This window comes from Lepisma saccharinum, chromosome 17 (assembly GCF_977018435.1).
Source record: "Lepisma saccharinum chromosome 17, izLepSacc3.1, whole genome shotgun sequence".
Classification (NCBI taxonomy): Eukaryota; Metazoa; Arthropoda; class Insecta; order Zygentoma; family Lepismatidae; genus Lepisma; species Lepisma saccharinum.
In genome coordinates this window covers 50219963-50238275 of record NC_139245.1, presented here as the reverse complement: position 1 = coordinate 50238275, position 18313 = coordinate 50219963, and the positions used below count along the sequence as shown (strand labels likewise).

Sequence of the window (18313 nt, the reverse complement as noted above, 5' to 3'; positions counted from 1 at the left end):
CTCACTACTGCCACTTATCGGAAATGCCCAGAAGCACAAAAAAATTACTGACACTGCACGTAATGTTCAGAATAAGATACAACAGGCGCTTTTCAGTTCTGCTTTGAAATAATCATATAAAATGATAGGATGGTGGTAATGCTGTCTCCTTGTTATCAAAGTGTCTTCGGTTCATTACCCAGTGGAGGCACATGACACAGTGGTTCGGGATACCACACTAAAGTGTAGGTCAATCCAGGATGGCCTTTCTTGCATAAAGTGAACGTAAAACAACAATTCAATCCAATCTAATGCCCCATGTCTAAAATGTCTTCCATGTGACGAGCTAGTTATGGTTTTGTGATCCAATCAACAAGAAGTTGTTAATCGCTGGATTAGTGATTGTTAATGAAAACCAACGAATTTATCTAACTTACCACTGGTTTTGTTAATTTTCTACCTTATAATCATGAGAGTGACTATGATCTTTGAGTTTCAGGTCCACTTTTATGCACCAACGTGTTAGTCATGATTGGACGTAGAGTTTAAAGTGTGATCGTCAACACCATGTGACTTAACCCGGTGGTGAACACCAAAGTCCTTGATTACAAGCCGATGATGTTACCACTACACCATCAGGGAGACCCCAGGTGGATGATGAATAGATGAGATAGTTGATGGAAAAAGCACAAGGAAACTTTAATGCAGATTTCAAAATCAAGATTATTCCCTTCGTAGGCACATTAATAACACTAACTGCACTCTGATGGATGGTGGTGGTGATGAAATGAAAAATGTTAGAGGAGTACGGAAACAAAACCACAAGTGGAATGTTCTGATTCCCTTTCTGGAAATAGCAATGAGAAATGTCGCTCTCATAATGGCTACCTGTGTTTGATTAAGCAATTTGCAACCAAATAGTTATATAACTGTGACCCGAGGACTTTCGACGTGGCCTTTGGCCACGTTTTGTACGCTCACATGCGTGACCTTTGGCGACGTTGTGGGCACAATCATGTTATAGATGGGGTTCCTCAATGATCTTAATGATTTTGAAGATGTGTCCGTGTTGTATTGGATGAGGAGAAACAAGTGTATACATTCGCTTGTGTGTGTACGTGCTCTAATATTGTACAAATATTCAACATCATATTGTCTATTTTCATAATAATAAACAGGGTAAATATCTTCCATTTCAAAATAGTTAGATATTTCATATGAACAAATTAAATAGAGACACGTCTTGTGCGCTGGCCAATGTGCTTCACTTATTTGAAAAGTTTTGAACATAACATTATGTGTTTTCTGGCTCTAATATGGTACAAATATACAAAATATTCATAGTTTACTTTTTTAATAATAAACTGGGTAAGTAAAAACTGTTTCAAGATAGTTAGTTGGGTGTTTTATGTAAACGGATTCAATAGAGACACAAAACGTAATTTAAAAATAATTGTTTTCCCTTCATTCACCTCGAATTTCTACCTCTCCTCTGTAATAAATTCTGACACTCATATTTTGAAATTCGAAAAGTCTAGCATAATTCACTTACAGTAGTTTTCGGGGTGAAAATAAACTTTCTTTAAGTTCCCTAGCAACATCTGTTTCCATGGTCAACAAGAAGCACGGCAAGCTGTAAAGAATTGTTTGTCATTATACCTCTAAAACATTTAGTTTAAACAACTATGATGTAGATATTTTCGCATTGAGTATACCAATATATACATCATTGTATCTGGACTGAAACTCCTTATTATGTAGATGTCACTGTTATTTAAAGCATCTATTCTAACCAGGGGTTGATTCATCTTGTGTTATTAATTTGTGAGAAATATAATGTAGCTTGACAATGAAAACGTGAATGAAACAATGTGTGCAAGATATTCGCCATGGCAATGGGTTGATAAGGATGTGAAAAAAGGGCATTTTCACCCTTAAAAAGGAGCTAAATGAGCTATTTTTTAAAATTTTTGCAGGCTTTTGGGACAATTTCATGTGGGGTCGTAATCGGGCATTTTTTGGCTCCGGGGCTTCCTTCATGGAGAACATTTATGTCAGTGAGTCAGTCAGTGGTGGGATTGTGGATATATATACACTACTCGCGCACTATCGATGTGGCCTTTGGCCACGTCTCGTACGCTCGCTGACATGTTTCGCTTATTTGGAAAATTTTGAATGTAACTTTGCATGTATACAGGCTCTAATATGAAATAAATAAGGCAATTGTTTTAATAATAAAGTGAGTAAGCAATAACATTTTCATGATAGTTAGATTTCTTGTATAAGCGACACTAAATTGAAAAACAAAATATTCACGTCTTTTGTCATTTTCACATTTGTAAACGTAATTTGAAAAATAATTGTTTTCCGTCATTCCCCATCAAATTTCTACCTCTCCTCTGTTATACATTCTGATGCTCATGTTTTGAAATTCGAAAAGTCTATCATAATTCCCTTACAGTAGTTTTCTGGTTGAAAATAAACTTTATTTAAGTTCCCTAGCAACGTCCGTTTCCATGGGCAACAACAAGCACCTCAAGCTCTAAAGAATTGTTTGTTATTATACCCCTAAACATTTAGTTAAAACAAGCACAATGTAGATATTTTCGCATTGAGTATAACAATATATGCGTAATTGAATCTGGACTGAATCTTCTTCTTATGTAGATGTACCCTTCTTTGAGGCACCTTTTCAAATGCAGGAGTTCATTCATCTGTGTGATCTGTGAGAAATATAATGTAGCTTGACAATTAAGAATTGAAGGAAACAATGTGAACAAGAAAGGAAAGCCATGGAAACGGTTGCTAAGGATGTGAAAATACATACATTTTCACCCTTAAAAAAGGGCCAATTAAGGGATTTTTTAATTTTCTCGGTCTTTTGGGACTATTTCATGGGGGGTCGTATTCGGGCATTTTTGTTCCTTCATGGAGAACATTTATGTCAGTGAGTCAGTCAGTGGTGGGATTGGGGCTTTATATATATTGGATGTGGAAGAAAGTCATTGGACACCACATGTCAGCGGATACCATCAGTTTTCTTGCAATCAGTAGGAGGTCGGTCTGCCTTTGGCAGCGATAACAGCAGCCACTTGTAGTGGTCAACTGGTCGTGTAGTGCACCAAGTGGGATATTCTGCCATTCCTCCTGCAGTACAGTCACCAACCCTGGAAGTGTTGAAGGGCGAAGCGATCACAACCTCAATCGGCTCTCCAGTTCGTCCCATAGATGTTCGATAGGATTGAGGTCAGAGCTCTGAGCAGGCCATTATTTTCTGCATACCACTCCATGGTAGCCCTGGAAACATGACAAGTCTTAGTGAAAGCACTGCACTTTTTCTGAAATTACTGTTGATAAATTGCCTCTAATGACGTATATCTTTTAGGTTATCACTGTGCCACACATTGATTAGAAGTGACTTTGAACAAGAGTGCACGGATATTGATATCCATTCAGAAAAGGCTTTTATTCTTTCATCTTGTAACAAATCATTTGCTCAGAAGGAAGCTCTTAGAAGACATTCAAGAATTCATGCTGGGGAGAAGTCGTATGTGTGTTCAACTTGTGACAAATCTGGTGGACAAACTGCATGATTACTTTACTGCATTTAATAACATACTCTTAAGCTCCACTACAGGTTAAGTTTGCAGAAACTTTTCGCATACATAGTCCTAAACATGAGAACAGAATACAGTTCTGCTGCGTTACTGCTGATTTTGTCACGGTCTGTAATAGGAACAGCTTGGCATGGGAGATGCTGAGCGCTGGTCTCGCATGGATTCTCATTTTCGAAATGGAAGAGTTTTTTATAAGTATATACACAGATAGGCTAATTGGGACTGGACCTACAGTTTAAACTGGAACCCAATTCACTATGTGCCCCTACTGAACCCGGGACCCAAAGACAGCACATGTTTTACAGTTCATTATCTGCTGCACACTAATTTAGTTTTTTTAAAAGTTTAATTGATTGCATCAGACATTTGTACAATAATGAAAACATTGACTTGTTGTCAATAAAAAATGTGCAATGACTAGCAATGAGGATGGTGGAGGTCAGATAATAATTTTTGAAAATGATATCCCACTTTTATCATGAGAATTTATTGATATAATGTAAATAAAGACTGCAGTAAATGTTCAGTATTTGTTCATTTGTTTGTTATTTTTGCCAGTTAAACTAGTAGTTTTGACCATTTGACTAGTTTCAACACTTGCTAATGCGACAGCAAATTTTGTGTTTTAACAAGTTACTCCTTTTAAATAGAATAAGTTATTGAACACAAATTAAACAAATATCTATGATATTCAAAAAGTTCAACACCACAGGACAACTCTATTATTAGTAGGAGTAAATTAAAATGAAGAGGGGGAGTTTTCAGAAATATGGGGTTTTCATTTCAATATGCTTGAATTTTCTACAATGTAACCATGTAACCTTCGGCCACAATCCTTTACCCACCTTCCCCTCTATGTTCAACTCGGTCCATAAGGAAGCCTGCTTCACTCTTACCCATCCCCTCCACATGGCAGTATGATGCACAAGAGTTGCGAGTATGTGCAGGTTCTTTTGCATGTGGTTCCATTATACTAGCCCAATGAGAAAGGAAAATGTCATGTTGCCACATGCTTCATCTTTAAAGGGGGCATTTCTATTTCCACAAAATTCAAATTACCATCACCAATTCTAAATTTACCTCGGAGAGTAATTGGCTATCTCTGAAAACCCCTCATTGGCATAGTGTTAACATTGTGTCCTTATAATGAAATTGTCCTGGTTGCAATACCTTGTGGAGTTTCATAGTAGTTTGGATCCCACTTAAAGCTGTAGATCTAGTTCCGATTACCTTTCCATGCATAATGTGAACTTACAATTAAACTTAAACAAAAAAAAAAACAAATGACAATTTGCAAAAGGGGCTGTTCATTGCCAAACTTTTCCGGTGGCGGCGCCACCCCTGTTGTCTCCCTAAATAATTTTGTTTGTCATTTGGTTGCCCTAAGCTTTTCATTGCGGGGGGGGGGGGGGAGGTGATGTCTATTGAAACGTTATTTACAATGAAGGTAAGAATTTCTCATGTAAATAGATAATAAAAATGGGTTTAATAAACCTTTAAGATTTGTAGCCAGTCATAAATTTGTGAAAATTACATTCTCCTGAACCTAAGAGTTAATATATTAAAGTGTAATGACAGACTTGCGCAAACAGGCTAAATATAGTATGTTTATGCACAAAGAGTGCTAAACTCGACGTCATTTGGGTCGTCCTTAGCTACCATGGGCCAAGAATAGAAAATTTTAGATTTTTGCACTACGCTTTGTTTCTTTCTGGTTGCGAGCATGTGCAATTCAACAGCAGGAGTAGGAATCGGAGAAACTTCCAAAAATGTAAAGAAAAATGTTTGAAGTGTGTAAGTGCATGATATTTATTATTATACACTATGACATTATGTCCTATCAGATAACTTAACATTAACGAATATTTTCAATGCGTTAAGAAGACATTTTCCTCTCGTATTTTCATCTTTTTTTTTAACAGAAATTTTAAAATTATAATTCCTGTCAATAATAAAGCTCTAGAGGTTGCGACACATGAAACACAAGATAAAATATATTTTGGAATAACTATTCTCAATAAATGTGTGTATATAAAACACAGATTTACTAGCCATGTGGAAAGTATGATATCATGTAGAAAAAACAGAGCCAGTTTTTAAAAACAATTATAAAAATAAAAGTACAGTCGTGCAGAATTATTAGGCATTATTCATTACCGGATTCACAACAATAAAGCACTTAAATTGTGAAAATTGCAAATCACGTTAAGTGCTGTGCAAATTGTAAGGCTTTTTTTCAGTTCCAATGTACCGGGTGTTCCGTTTAAATCTCCCTAATTTCAATTAATCGTAGAATAGAAAATATGAATGAGAGAGCAATGATATTTAGAAAATTGAAGAAAAACTCATAAATTGTATTTTCCACACACTAATACACCTCCACATGTGCCCCATTGGTAGCACGGACAATATCCAGTCTGTATTCCACTTCTTGCCATATTCTCTCCAACATGTCCCCTGTTACTGTTGCAATCGTATCACGTATGCAAGTTCGTGACTCTGGGATGTTATTCACTGGAGTCGCAAACAGCACGAATTGGCTAGATGCCTGGCGGATGGATTTACTCGGGGTTCTCTGAAACCCCGCTCGAATTTCTTCCACCTTTTCCTCCGACACACGACAGCTAGCTCCACCAGATTGTTTTAGGACACTGCCGGTTGTTAGAAACTTACTAAATCACAGCCTAATTGATTTAGCATCAGGTGCAACTCCTCCGTACACTTGTCTGAAATTTCGTTACGTTGCAATCACAGATTTTGTCTCAGCATAGCACACCACTGCCTGCGCGCGTTGTTGAATAGTTGCCATTTTTATTTATGCGACCGTGGCGCTGCGTAGTGAGCAAACGGACAACTTCAAGTCATGAAAACAAAACTTGAAGAACTGGACTTTCATTTGGTGTTACAGTTATTTCACAATTCATCGTACTTCGTTCACAGTAATTAATTGAAATTAGGGAGATTTGAACGGAACACTCTGTATTTTCTGTTGTTGACGATCATCTTTTCAAAAATCTTACTTTTACACCACTGATCCTTCAACTATCATGTTCAACAATAATTTTTGAGGTTAAGATTAGCGGAGTGGTTAGCACATCGCACTATGACACCAGGGGTCCAGGGTTCGAATCCCGGCCTTGGCATGGGTTTTTGTGAGTGTCCATTCATAAGTTTCATTACATTATCACTCATCCCCATCTCTGCAAATTAGCCAAAAGTGGCACAAACAACAAAGTAAAATAAAGCAAAATCAATCAATAAGATTAAATTAAACCTTCAATTGAATGTAAAAGCAGCACGTTCAGTCTTCCTCGTGCATTTAAATGGGAGCACAATTGTTCATCAAATGTGTGGGGACACAACATGGATGCTGCTACCTACAACAGTTTGCTTCGACCAGGCCCATTGTGAGACTATACTGTCTCTCCTGCAAAATGCATGCATCCATTCTGAAGCACAGTTTTGTGTTAGATAACGATTAAATAACGATAACACCACAGATAATGTATATAATGCATTTATCTGTAATTTCAGTGTTTTTCCTAATTGCCATGTTATCGAATTGACTTGTCCAACTTAAATGCAAGGGGGAGGCGTTTATAGTTTTTAGTCTGATGATTTTTTTCACAAAGTCGCCATAATGGCACACCAACTACTTTACTGCATTAAAATACTAACACTTCTATTGCATAAGAAGTTGTTTTTACATTCCATCCCAATTGACACATGCAGCACATTTCCTTTGTCTTGAATTTACAACATGGCCTGGGAATCGAATAAGCATAAATTGCATTAAAGATGAAAGTTTGCAGGTGATTGGATAGTAGAGAGGAGGTGTGAATTACTTTGTGATATCGCTGGTAAACAAATTTGTGGTAAATTAAAACAACAGGAGCATAAAAAAAAAGGACTTACTGTTCTGCATGATAAAAGCAAGCCATATTCAAATGCCGTTGTTAATTTTTAACTAATACATATGGTGCAAATATATATCTAGGCAGAATAAAAAGCGTTCCAGTTCACTTTTTCTGAAACTCTGAGAGTGGATGGGTGTGAGACAATTGGCTTTGACTTGCCTGAGTCAGCACGTTTGTCCTCTGAATGTGATATGGATGTGTTCATATGTGGTGTTTTAGCTAGGAGTAGATGTTTATGTATAATTGTTTCCTCTTTTGAAGGCTACAAGTGACAGTTTCACACCAGGTGAACATTTATTTCAATAACGTCAAAATGTGAACTGCTTCTGAAAGAAACAACAGAGGCAAGGAGAGCATGAACTTCTTCCCATGTTGGAAGTGGAGACTGTTTTTTTTATTTACAAGATCCCATGTATTCCGTATGGAGAGGCAACTTCAACTTCAAGTTATGTCTAATGAAATGGACATTTCAACTTTTTCAAATGCAAGCAAAATCTTTAGCCTGTTCTCTTTTGTTTTTCTTCATCATCAGAAGTTTAATATTCCCAAAAGAACAAATAAAATAATAATCCCATAAGTGTAATGCTAAGTTTTCTCCCCCTGCTACGGCCATCCAACAGACAAACCTCTCTTTCCCCGGCTCGCCACGAGGAAAGGCCAGTGATGGAGAAGCAGTTTCAGGTTCCGCAAATGTCCCTCATAGCCTTAAGTCCTCTGTTATCCCAATGGACTTGTGCATTTTAAAATAAGAGGATAGGGCACGTGCTTTCCACAAAAGTAATAAGAAACCTGAAAGGAACCTGAAACTACAAGGAACAGAAAAGTTTGAGCAACATAAAATGAAAATCCTTCTATAATATCCTTTTCCAGTCTGGCTAAGTGCTACTGGATATATGTTTGAAATTGAAGAAAGCCCCACTGAAAATCAACTCTGAACATCTTGATTCCTCCTTTTTCTAAAACAATTATTTGTCCTTTTGTCCTTTCCATGCCGTGAAATCATAACATGCCATTTCTTTGAGCATTTCTTGCACATTTTGGCACAAAACGGGGCTAGATTAATCAATTGTAAAAATACAACTGTAAATTAACAGTTGATATTTTACTCTTGAGGTAGACAAGTTTTATAACTTACTTTTTGCCTCGATTATTTCAAAAAATAAAACACACTTTAACTCAGATTTCACACACATTCTGGCTTTACCTGAGAACAATGAATAACAAATCACACATTCTCTGAATTACAGCACGATTGGCATCTCACCTGAATCAGCATTTATTCAGAAAAAAACTTCTCCCATTAAATCAACATCCCATTTGAACCCTGTTTTCCATCAGATAGAAACCAGAAGGGAGAATTCTCCCTCACCCCCTTCAAATACTACCCCAATAATAATGATTCAACAATATATTAACTATGTAAATATTTTTTTATAAAGACCAGAAGTCAGTTGCTCTTCTGTGGGGTAGGCCCACCTTCATCCCCATTTACCTAATTACTGTTTTCCCAGTTTCCTCACGATATACTGATAACTTATATATCTTGAAGCCTCTGTGCTCTGCTGGGGATCACATCTGACTGCTATGTGGGAGACCCACGTTCAATTCTCAAGGTGGACGTTCTTGATCGCTTGATTGTGCATAGAGCAACTCTGGGGTTCACCCAGTCTCAAATAAATAGGTATCTGGAAGGGGTTAAATAATCAGACCAATTAGAGATCATGTGTTATTGAAATCAGTTATCGAAAAGAAATATCGAGTTCAGAATTCATTTTTATTCTGTGGTGAAGAAAAGGCGACGTGGAAAGTGTAACATGTTTTGTGACTAGCGAGAAAGGAAAGGAAGAGCAGTGGAGCACTCTTGTCTGTATTTATTTAATCAAAATTGTACAACAAAGAATTATGTATATTTCTACAGAAGTGGGTAATATGATAATAAAATATGTTCGACAACCAACTGTAAAACATACACTATTTTGTAATTAACTCTGATATACTTACTATTCATTTTTCAGCGATCAATTTCACCACTCGTCTGGTGGCTTCGTCAGGCGTAAACTGTCTTGCTGCAGCTGGCGTGGTACCTTCTTCCGCTTGGGCTTGTGGCGGTGCTAGTTGATGCAGCACTTTCACTTTTTGTCGTTCTCATGTGGGTGTTGAGATTCCTTCTGTTGCCGCACCTCGGGGGTTTTGGCGCTGCACAAGGTGGTTCCAGATCTTGTCGTCTGCTTTCACGGGGCAGTGTTGGCTTGCGTGTGCAGGCAGGCTTTTCTGCGAAAGTTTGGGGTCTGTGCTTGGTTTCTTGTCACAGGGGGGGGAGCAGGTTGGGTGGGTGCTTTTCGCAGGGGAGGAGCAGGTTGGGTGGGTGTGCATACTCCTGATGGTGGGAAGCCAGGTTTTATTGAGGACCCCAGCATTTGTGTTGAAGTCGGCGGGCACGGTCACTATTGCGTAGGTTTCTTTTGAAAATCTTTCTAGTGTGGAGTTTGCTTGCATGATTATTTTAGAAGAGTCTATGCTATGTTTTTCGTCTATGAGGTGGCAAGGTGGCTCCTCCCCTGCAACAAGTGCCCACCCACCCTGCTCCCCCCTGTGACAAGAAACCAAGCACAGACCCCAAACGTTCACAAAAAAAGCCCGTCTGTGCATGCGAGCAAACACAGCCCCGCAAAAGCAGACGACAAGATCTGGAACCACCTTGTGCAGTGCCAAAACCCCGAGGTGCGGCAACAGAAGGAAGCTCTACACCCACACGAGAATGACAAAAAGTGAAAGTGCTGCATCAACTAGCGCCGCCACAAGCACAAGCGGAAGAAGAAGGAACCACACCAGCCGCAGCAAGACAGTTCACGCCTGAAGAAGCCACCAGATGAGTGGCGAAATCGATCGCTGAAAAAAACTTTTGAGGAAAAATGAATAGTAAGTGTATCAGAGTTAATTACCTATCTCCGCGTAACCGCCAAACTGATACCTTTAGATGCAATACTATTTTGTGTTGTTCTTGATCTTAAATTGAAGTTTAGATAAACACAATGAAAAACAACTATCTGAATTTCTGTGTAAATGTGATTTTTATAAAATTATTTTGTTGTGTTCACATTGTTTTTCTGGTGTCATAGATTACATTTAGGCTATTAATACCGATAAAATACATCAACATCACACTTCTATCGAGTTTCAAATATGTCCTAAATCTTCCTTTTGAAAGAAAATTATTATCTTTGTTACGGCTAATCGCTAGTCGTATATATATATTTTTCTTTATGGTGTACATACTCAATTTACGATTTCCTATGGAAACGCTGTACCATTACTTTCATTCAGTTGCCAATTTAAGCGATCAATTCAACAGCTTGTTCGTGATTTACACAGACAGACAGCAACAGAAAATGCTCTGGAAGTAATTTACTTTACGATTGCCATCATATAACTATTATTCATTACAAAATAAGTTTAATAATTATTTATAAATCCAGAAATATGGTTTCTCAACATTGCCACCTAAAGAGCAGCAGCCGCTGGTTAATTACAAGATGATAAAAGTGTTCTTTCTGTCATGCATGGAGGGAAGCAACTACTGTCATTCTTTTCTCACTCTGTATGATAAGTCCTTATCACTGAAGACTTTTTTCCTTTGATTTTTTGGGGCCTCCTTGATGATGTAATTGTAATGTTGTCGCTTTGTAATCAAGTTGTCTCATGTTCGATGCATTGCACAGTAGTTCAGATCCCACTTTAAACTGTAGGTCCAGTCCCGATTAGCATAAAGTAGATTTAAATAAACAAAACAAACAATTCCTTTAATTTGCTTCTGTTCCTTAGCACTTCTTCCCTTTTATGCAAAGAAATCGACATACTATTGGGACTGGTCCTTCTGAGAGTGTTGTCTTTTTCTGTGCCATTGCTAAATGTCATCTTCTTGTAAACGGATTTGCAGCTTTATTTCAATCAGATCTCTTCCTTTTTCTCTGTTGTTCCCCAGTTCTCACTTGTGTCCTCTTGGATGATTCCAGAAAAATGCTCCTGTTCTCTTCTTCAACCACATGCTGTTACCTTTGAGTTCTGTAACATCAGTAACAACATTATCATTGTCCTCCTCGATGTGAAAGACTTTGTCAACCAGTTAACTCGGCACTCTACGATACCACCCTGTCTGAGCATGGGTGCACCTTGTGAATGTCCCTTCACCAATTTCATCAAATGATCACTCATCTTCATCATTGCTTTTAGACAAAAGTGGGAGAACATGACGCTTAATAACATTAAATCGAAGCAAAATACATATGAGAATAAGTTCTTGGCATTTGCTAAAGGGCCCCTGAAAAAAAATTCTGGGAAAGTGTTTTGAACATTTTGCTCAATTTTTTTTTTATCTCATATGAAAGTATGGTGTATTTTCTCCACCATACTCTGACATTAATGTTATGCTAAGGTTCATTTTTCTTCTTTAGTCACAGTTGCTGTCTGGAAATGATGAGGTACTACTCAACAAAATCTTGGTGAAGATGTCATTATAAGGGATGTACATTCTTCGAGCATCAAGATTGAGGAGTGAAATTCTTCTCCTTTCCTGCAATGAAAAAACAAAGGTTACTACAAAGTGGCCATTTAGTTGAGTAATAAAGGCCTCAGATCATATTATTTATTTTTCTTAGTGGAACAAGGAGTTTAAAGGAATATGAAACTATCAAACATATTTTGTCACAGATTGGTGAGGTATCTAGACAAGTATCACTCCATTGTCTTAAGGCAGAATCACTTGAAACTGGAATTGCAGTAGGAATGCCCTAGCTTGCGCTCGACTGGCTATCTAGCTGGAAATGATGGCTGCAAAGCTGGCTGCTAGATTCTGTGGAACAGCAGATCAGAGCAACAGTTTGGTCATGTGAAGGATAATCTGCGAGTTTGGAAAATAATTTTTTCCCTATGGTTTCTGTGTGGAAAATATTGCTTTCCCCTATGGTTTCTGTGTGGAAAATATTTTTTTCCCCCTATGGTTTCTGTGTGGAAAATATTTTTTTCTCTATGGTTTCTGTGTGTTAGTTGTTTTTTTTTCTCTGCTCAATGAATGAAAAATAGAGATGAGATGCATTCCTGTTCATTAATATCTAAAGTTCAAATCACAAACCCTGAGACCTTCTGTAAACAAAACCACCTGCATGCAGAAAGCATTGCAAACTCATAGAAGTAAAATAATCCAAAAAAAAATCCAGCGTTGTTACAGGATTCATTACGTAAGGTAAAACAATGGCCAATTTGTAGTATGGGATATGCTGCCGTAAATGACGTCTCACTTTAAACCCAATGCTCTTTCTTTTTTTACTTATTGCTTCACCTTTATGGTTAACCCTTTGCACCAGTAATAATTTCCCATAAATTTGGCTTCTTACTTGCATGTGAATTGAATATATTTTACTTGCATTTTTTTAGACAAAATGATATAACATGGTAATGTATATTTCTAAGGATGATATAGATAGGAATGTATTTGAAATTTGTTTGTAGATTTTATGTAAATTGTATCTTATGTAAATAAAATATATAATGGGCATAAACAGCCATATGCATTGCTGTAAGTCCAATAAATATGTTGATGATGATGATCAAAACAAGACAAAAAGCTCGTAAATATATTGCGGTTGGAAACTTTGACAAGAATCCTAATAACGATTTTTGTTCCGCCAAATATAGTGCACTTCGTCAAATAACTTGGTGACATGGCAAGGCAAGATAAGTGTGAACATTTTGTAGTAATATGCATTGTAACTTTCAATGAGCTTAGAGATTTGTGTACATAATGATATTTTATAACATTGGTTATTTTCTAAAAATAATCATGTGAACAGCAAGGAAGTAGTGCATGGTAATATTGCCTGACTTATTGTTAGAAAAATAACATGCCGAGTTCTATGCGTGCGGGAAGGTCTCCGTGTTCTCCGAGCTTGTTTTCAAAACACCAGCAAGGACAGCCTTTGAAAAGGGGTGAGAAACAGATGCTACTCAATATTTATGTAACGTTCTGTCAGTGGTATCCTGAGAAACCAGTAAATGAAGTGGTTAAGTTGGTATCCCAGTGCAGTGGTGTGTCAGTGTCTGCAGTTTTAAGGGTTATGAAAGAGAGAATGACCGGGAGAGTAACATTGTATGCGGCTGCATATTCGTCTGATGTTTTGAGAGCGGGTTCTCACATTCAGAGGCTCTTATATAAAATGAATAAGTGCGGCGAACTATGAGTGTAACAGCAGATGATTGCGGTCATGAATCAGCTGACGCGGAGTGATACATTGAATTGGTGAGACCGTTTGTTTACAGAAGGTCTCAGGGTTGGTGATTTACACTTTAGGAGTTTTTCCAAAGCGATGAGATTTGCATATGACAGATGTGATTAACCACAAACAAAAACCTTATTATTAACAATGTACTAAATGTTATCATATTTAGTTCAACAAAATATATTTTTTGAATGAATCCTGCAAATCTCATGTTTTTTTTTTATGAATGAATCCTGCAAAGCTCAAATATGAATATCATATCTGAGTTCATTAAAAAGGTTGTTGAGTATACCTTGATTACCATATTATCTTTTGAGCCAATTTTTTGCCTATGCTTTTCTTTTAATTTTAATTTTAAATAATGGCATCAGTAGCTATTCTCCTACTACATTCTTCCACAAATGTTATCGTCCATCTTTTTAGCCTGTCTGCTCTGCACAATGCCTTGTGGGAACAAAAGTACACCGACAAGTACCGTAATGAGTATCGTTTGAAGCAAAAACTAGCGGGAGCAAGTACTACACAACTAGTCCAAGTCTAACTGCAAAATCCAGTAGGAAATCTAGCCTCGTGCGATTCAGGCATGATAGTGCGGTAGATAATAGGATAAAATTTCTTTGTAAATTTGATTTGATTTTCGAATATTATTCTGACTGTTAAGCCTATACTTCTAACAAATAGTTCACAACTCCATTGATTGGACTGTATTGTTTGTTTGAGAAGAAAATAGTGACACAATTGTTTCCTAGAAAGGATACATGTTTTTATCTCATTTCAGATGCAGGGAGTGGTGTTTAAGAAGTGGGAGAGATGATTTCCTGGAACTTTCGGAGAAGCAGCAGCAAAATAGGAGAATCTGTGCTAAACACTTTGACAATTCAGCATTCGTGAGTACATTGCAAAATCCTTTGACGCCCACAGCTCTGCCAATGCAATACACTAACTACAATGTGCTACAGCCACTGCCTGAAAACCAACATAACTGTATCCTGGGAGCGGAAAGTGAAACTTCATCGGTAGAAGAAAACTCTGCTGAGGAACAACCGACAACAGACGATGAACATGTAGCAACTGAAGATTGCAATTTACATATTGAAAAAGTGCACAGCATGCATGCATGTGACACAAGCAATATTGACATGAACATCCGATCTGCAGTACTACAAACAGACACGGAGACTCTGGAAGATTTAAATGTCTGCAACGGAACAGAAAGACTCGAAAGGATATTAAGAATGCAGACTAAGCTGTTATCGAGAAAGAGGGCTGAAATTTCACGCCTTAAGAAGAAGATTAAAAACCATAAACACTCGAAATTTTACCTTTTGGCAGAATTGTCAAAGTACATTGAAGGTGCACCTTTTACGTTTCTAAGAATGCAGCTCATGCATAAGGATTGCACTCTTTGGTCAGAAGACGAGAAAGGACTGTCTCTGGCAATATATTACAAGGACTTAAAATTGTATAGATTCCTAATTAAGGAAGGATTTAAGCTACCCAGTTACTCTACAATTAGGAAGTGGGTGAGTAAAATAGAATTAAATTTTGGAGTGAATGACATTTCATACAATACAAAGGTTAATATATTGACAAAGTGAGAGGGAATGTACAATCCTGCTAGATGAAATGACAATACAGAAATGGCTTTGATGTGATATGAAGAGTGACTTCAGGGAAGCATATGAATATCTGGGGCCTGTGAGGTGAAGCAGGAAGATGTTTTGGTATTCATGTCACTTGGGTTAATTAATAAGTCAAAAGTGCCTTGTCTTGCAGTTCAGTGAATGCGCAAAACCTTAGCATAATTATCAGAAATGTTATGGGATAGAGAAAGTTATGGGAATCGGTTTGAAAGTGAAGGCACTCATTTGTGACCCAGGTCCAACAAACAGGCATGTCTTAGGCCCACTTTAGACAAAAGCATATCCTTTAACCATTTTGCTACATAAATGCTTCCAAAAATCTTATAGCAGATAGTAATTTACACGGAAGCATATCATGTAACATTTCAGTAAGCTTTTGCGATTACAATATATGCCTAATACTGTTTTATACGAAACTTTATTCCTTTCAGTTGAATAGTTATCAGCTAATAAAAATGTGAAGTGATACATTGTTTACATCTCACACGGCCACCATTACATCTTCACTCATGACCTAGAGCTCACTTCTGATTGGTTATGCTATGAAAAATGCTCCGGAAATAGGACGGATCCTATCCTTGAGAAATGCCATGAAATATGCCATGGCATCTGAAATGTCATAATATTTGTTACTTTACATAGTAGCATTTTGGTCATAACAAGAATGTTAAGAAAATCCATTCATCTAAAGCAGGCCTTAGACAAATTGATGTCTTTGTTGACAAGCCATACTTTGCAGTAAAGGGGGAAACCATTTACATAATTCACGATATACCACAGTTTGATGAAAAGGGACTTCATTTCGGACGAGCAGCACGTTTCCTGGAATATTGTCAAGAAATTATATACAGGGTGCAGCAAAACACGCTCCCTAATTTAAAGGTTGAATAAAAAGCAGATGGATCAAAATAAAGAAACTGTATTACCATAACGAAATCTACACAGTGGGAAGTTATGGTTACATGTTCACACGTTTATTTTTTTTTAACAATATATCTCTCAAGTGTTGTCCTTCATTGCAAATTCATTTCCAAACGTGAGTTCAGAAGTTGTAGGGAGGGGGTACCGGTTGAGAAGGATGCTGGAGGGAGGGAGGTAAATTTCCCCTCCCAGTGTTCAGTAGCCACTTCAGTTGCCACCATGCCTTGGACTGGTGAACAACGTGCTTACGCTGTGGAATCATTTTTTCAAAATGGTAGTTTCGTTGTCACTACCCAGCGTGCTTTTTGCAAACTCTTCCAGCTTGCTCCTTGTGCGGCAGTTCCCAATCGAAAAAGCATTATGCTATGTGTATCAAGCTTTAGATCAAGTGGTTCTGTGTTGAAAAAGGGCGGAGGAAGGCCACACAGTGCTAGAACTCCAGAAAACATTGAAGCAGTGAGGCGTTCATTTCTGCAGTCTCTAAAGCAATCTGCTTGCAACTATGCTTCAGCTCTTCAGTTGTCTGATTGAAGTGTGCATCGAATTTTGCACCAGGACTTGCAATTTCATCCGTACAAGATGCTTGTTGTTCAAGAACTGTGTGAACGTGATTGGCAAAATCGTACAAGGTCATGTGCAAGCATCCTTCAAAATGTGCCAGGTGATGCTGAGGTCCTCTTTAGTGATGAAGCACATTTTCACTTATCAGGATGTGTGAATAATAATAAAAAAAAAACTTTTGTTATTGGAGTGCACACAAACCTCGGGAACTTCATGAAAAGCCTCTACATACAAGTAGTGACCATGTTACTGTTTGGTACGCGGTTGGAGAAGTTGGGATCATTGACCCTTACTTTTTTTGAAGAGGAAAGTGTCACTGTGATCATAAACTCTGAACGATACGTTCACATGATCAACACTTTTTTTGCACCAAGACTCAATGCACTGCAGATTGAGCAGGACATATGGTTTCAGCAGGATGGGGCCACCACTCCTACAGCCAGGATATCTCTCCAAGAGCTGAGATAGCTGTTTCCAGGGTGCTTGATTTCTTTACGTCGTGACATCTCCTGGCCAGCATGATCACCAGTTCTTACCCCCTGTGATGTTTTCTATGGGAGTATCTTAAGGCTGAGGTTAACAAACATCTACCAAGGACTCTGCAAGCCCTTGCTCGTATTCCTCAAGAAATGTTGGTTAAAGTGATGGAGAAATTCCGAACTCGCATTCAGAAATGCATTGCCAATGAAGGCCACCACTTGAGCGATATATATTGTTCAAAAAATGAAACGTGTGAATATTAACCATAACTTCCCCCTGTGTAGATTTCATTCATGGTAATAAAGTTTCTTTATTTTGATCCATCTGTTTTTTATTCAACCTCTAAATTAGGGAGGGTGTTTTGCTGCACCCTGTACAAAGACCAGTTTAACTTGAGCAGCAACAAAACTGAGCAGTTCCCACATTTATCCTCCCCTTTGTCATAGGACTGCAACAAACAATTGCATGCAAACATCCTGTTGCTATGGGGAATCTGAAAACAAACGATGAAGGCAAGTTTTCAGAGTGACTACTCACCGCAAATTCCTTGAATTCCTGGAATTATGTGTGAATTATTGGCTCTGGGAATTATGCGTTAATTATTCTCTGTAGACATGAAAAGTTGCAACTTTTATTAATCCAAATCCCATTGCATTTATACATATTTATAAATGTCATGTTTCACAGTTTAGCTTTTATTTTTATCAACGTAGGAAAACAAAAAGTTACATGGAAAATAAGAACAAAAATCTCTCAATACGTTTACTTTTTTAGTGTCCTTTGCAGAACAGTGTATCTGACAGGTGGAAGCTTATTGCAAGATAAGATATCTTCAAGTTGATTAGGTAAAATTCAGTTAGAAATTTTTATACAATTAAATTATTTTTTTTTCTAGAAAATCCCTTAACATTTGTGACATGTTT

General features: G+C 37.6%; 1 protein-coding gene across 2 annotated transcripts in view; it reads left to right on the top strand.

Annotated features, from left to right (window-relative positions):
* Positions 1-18313, top strand: part of LOC146001742 (uncharacterized) — a 95523-nt gene that overhangs the window by 50752 nt on the left and 26458 nt on the right. Inside the window, exon 3 of one of the 2 annotated variants that reach the window (XM_083139451.1) lies at positions 14564-15308. The exons of the other annotated variant lie outside the window; for it this stretch is intronic. Within the exon in view, the coding sequence (XP_082995577.1) occupies positions 14564-15308 (745 nt within the window). The remainder of the gene's footprint in view (positions 1-14563; positions 15309-18313) is intronic. 2 annotated transcript variants of the gene reach the window in all.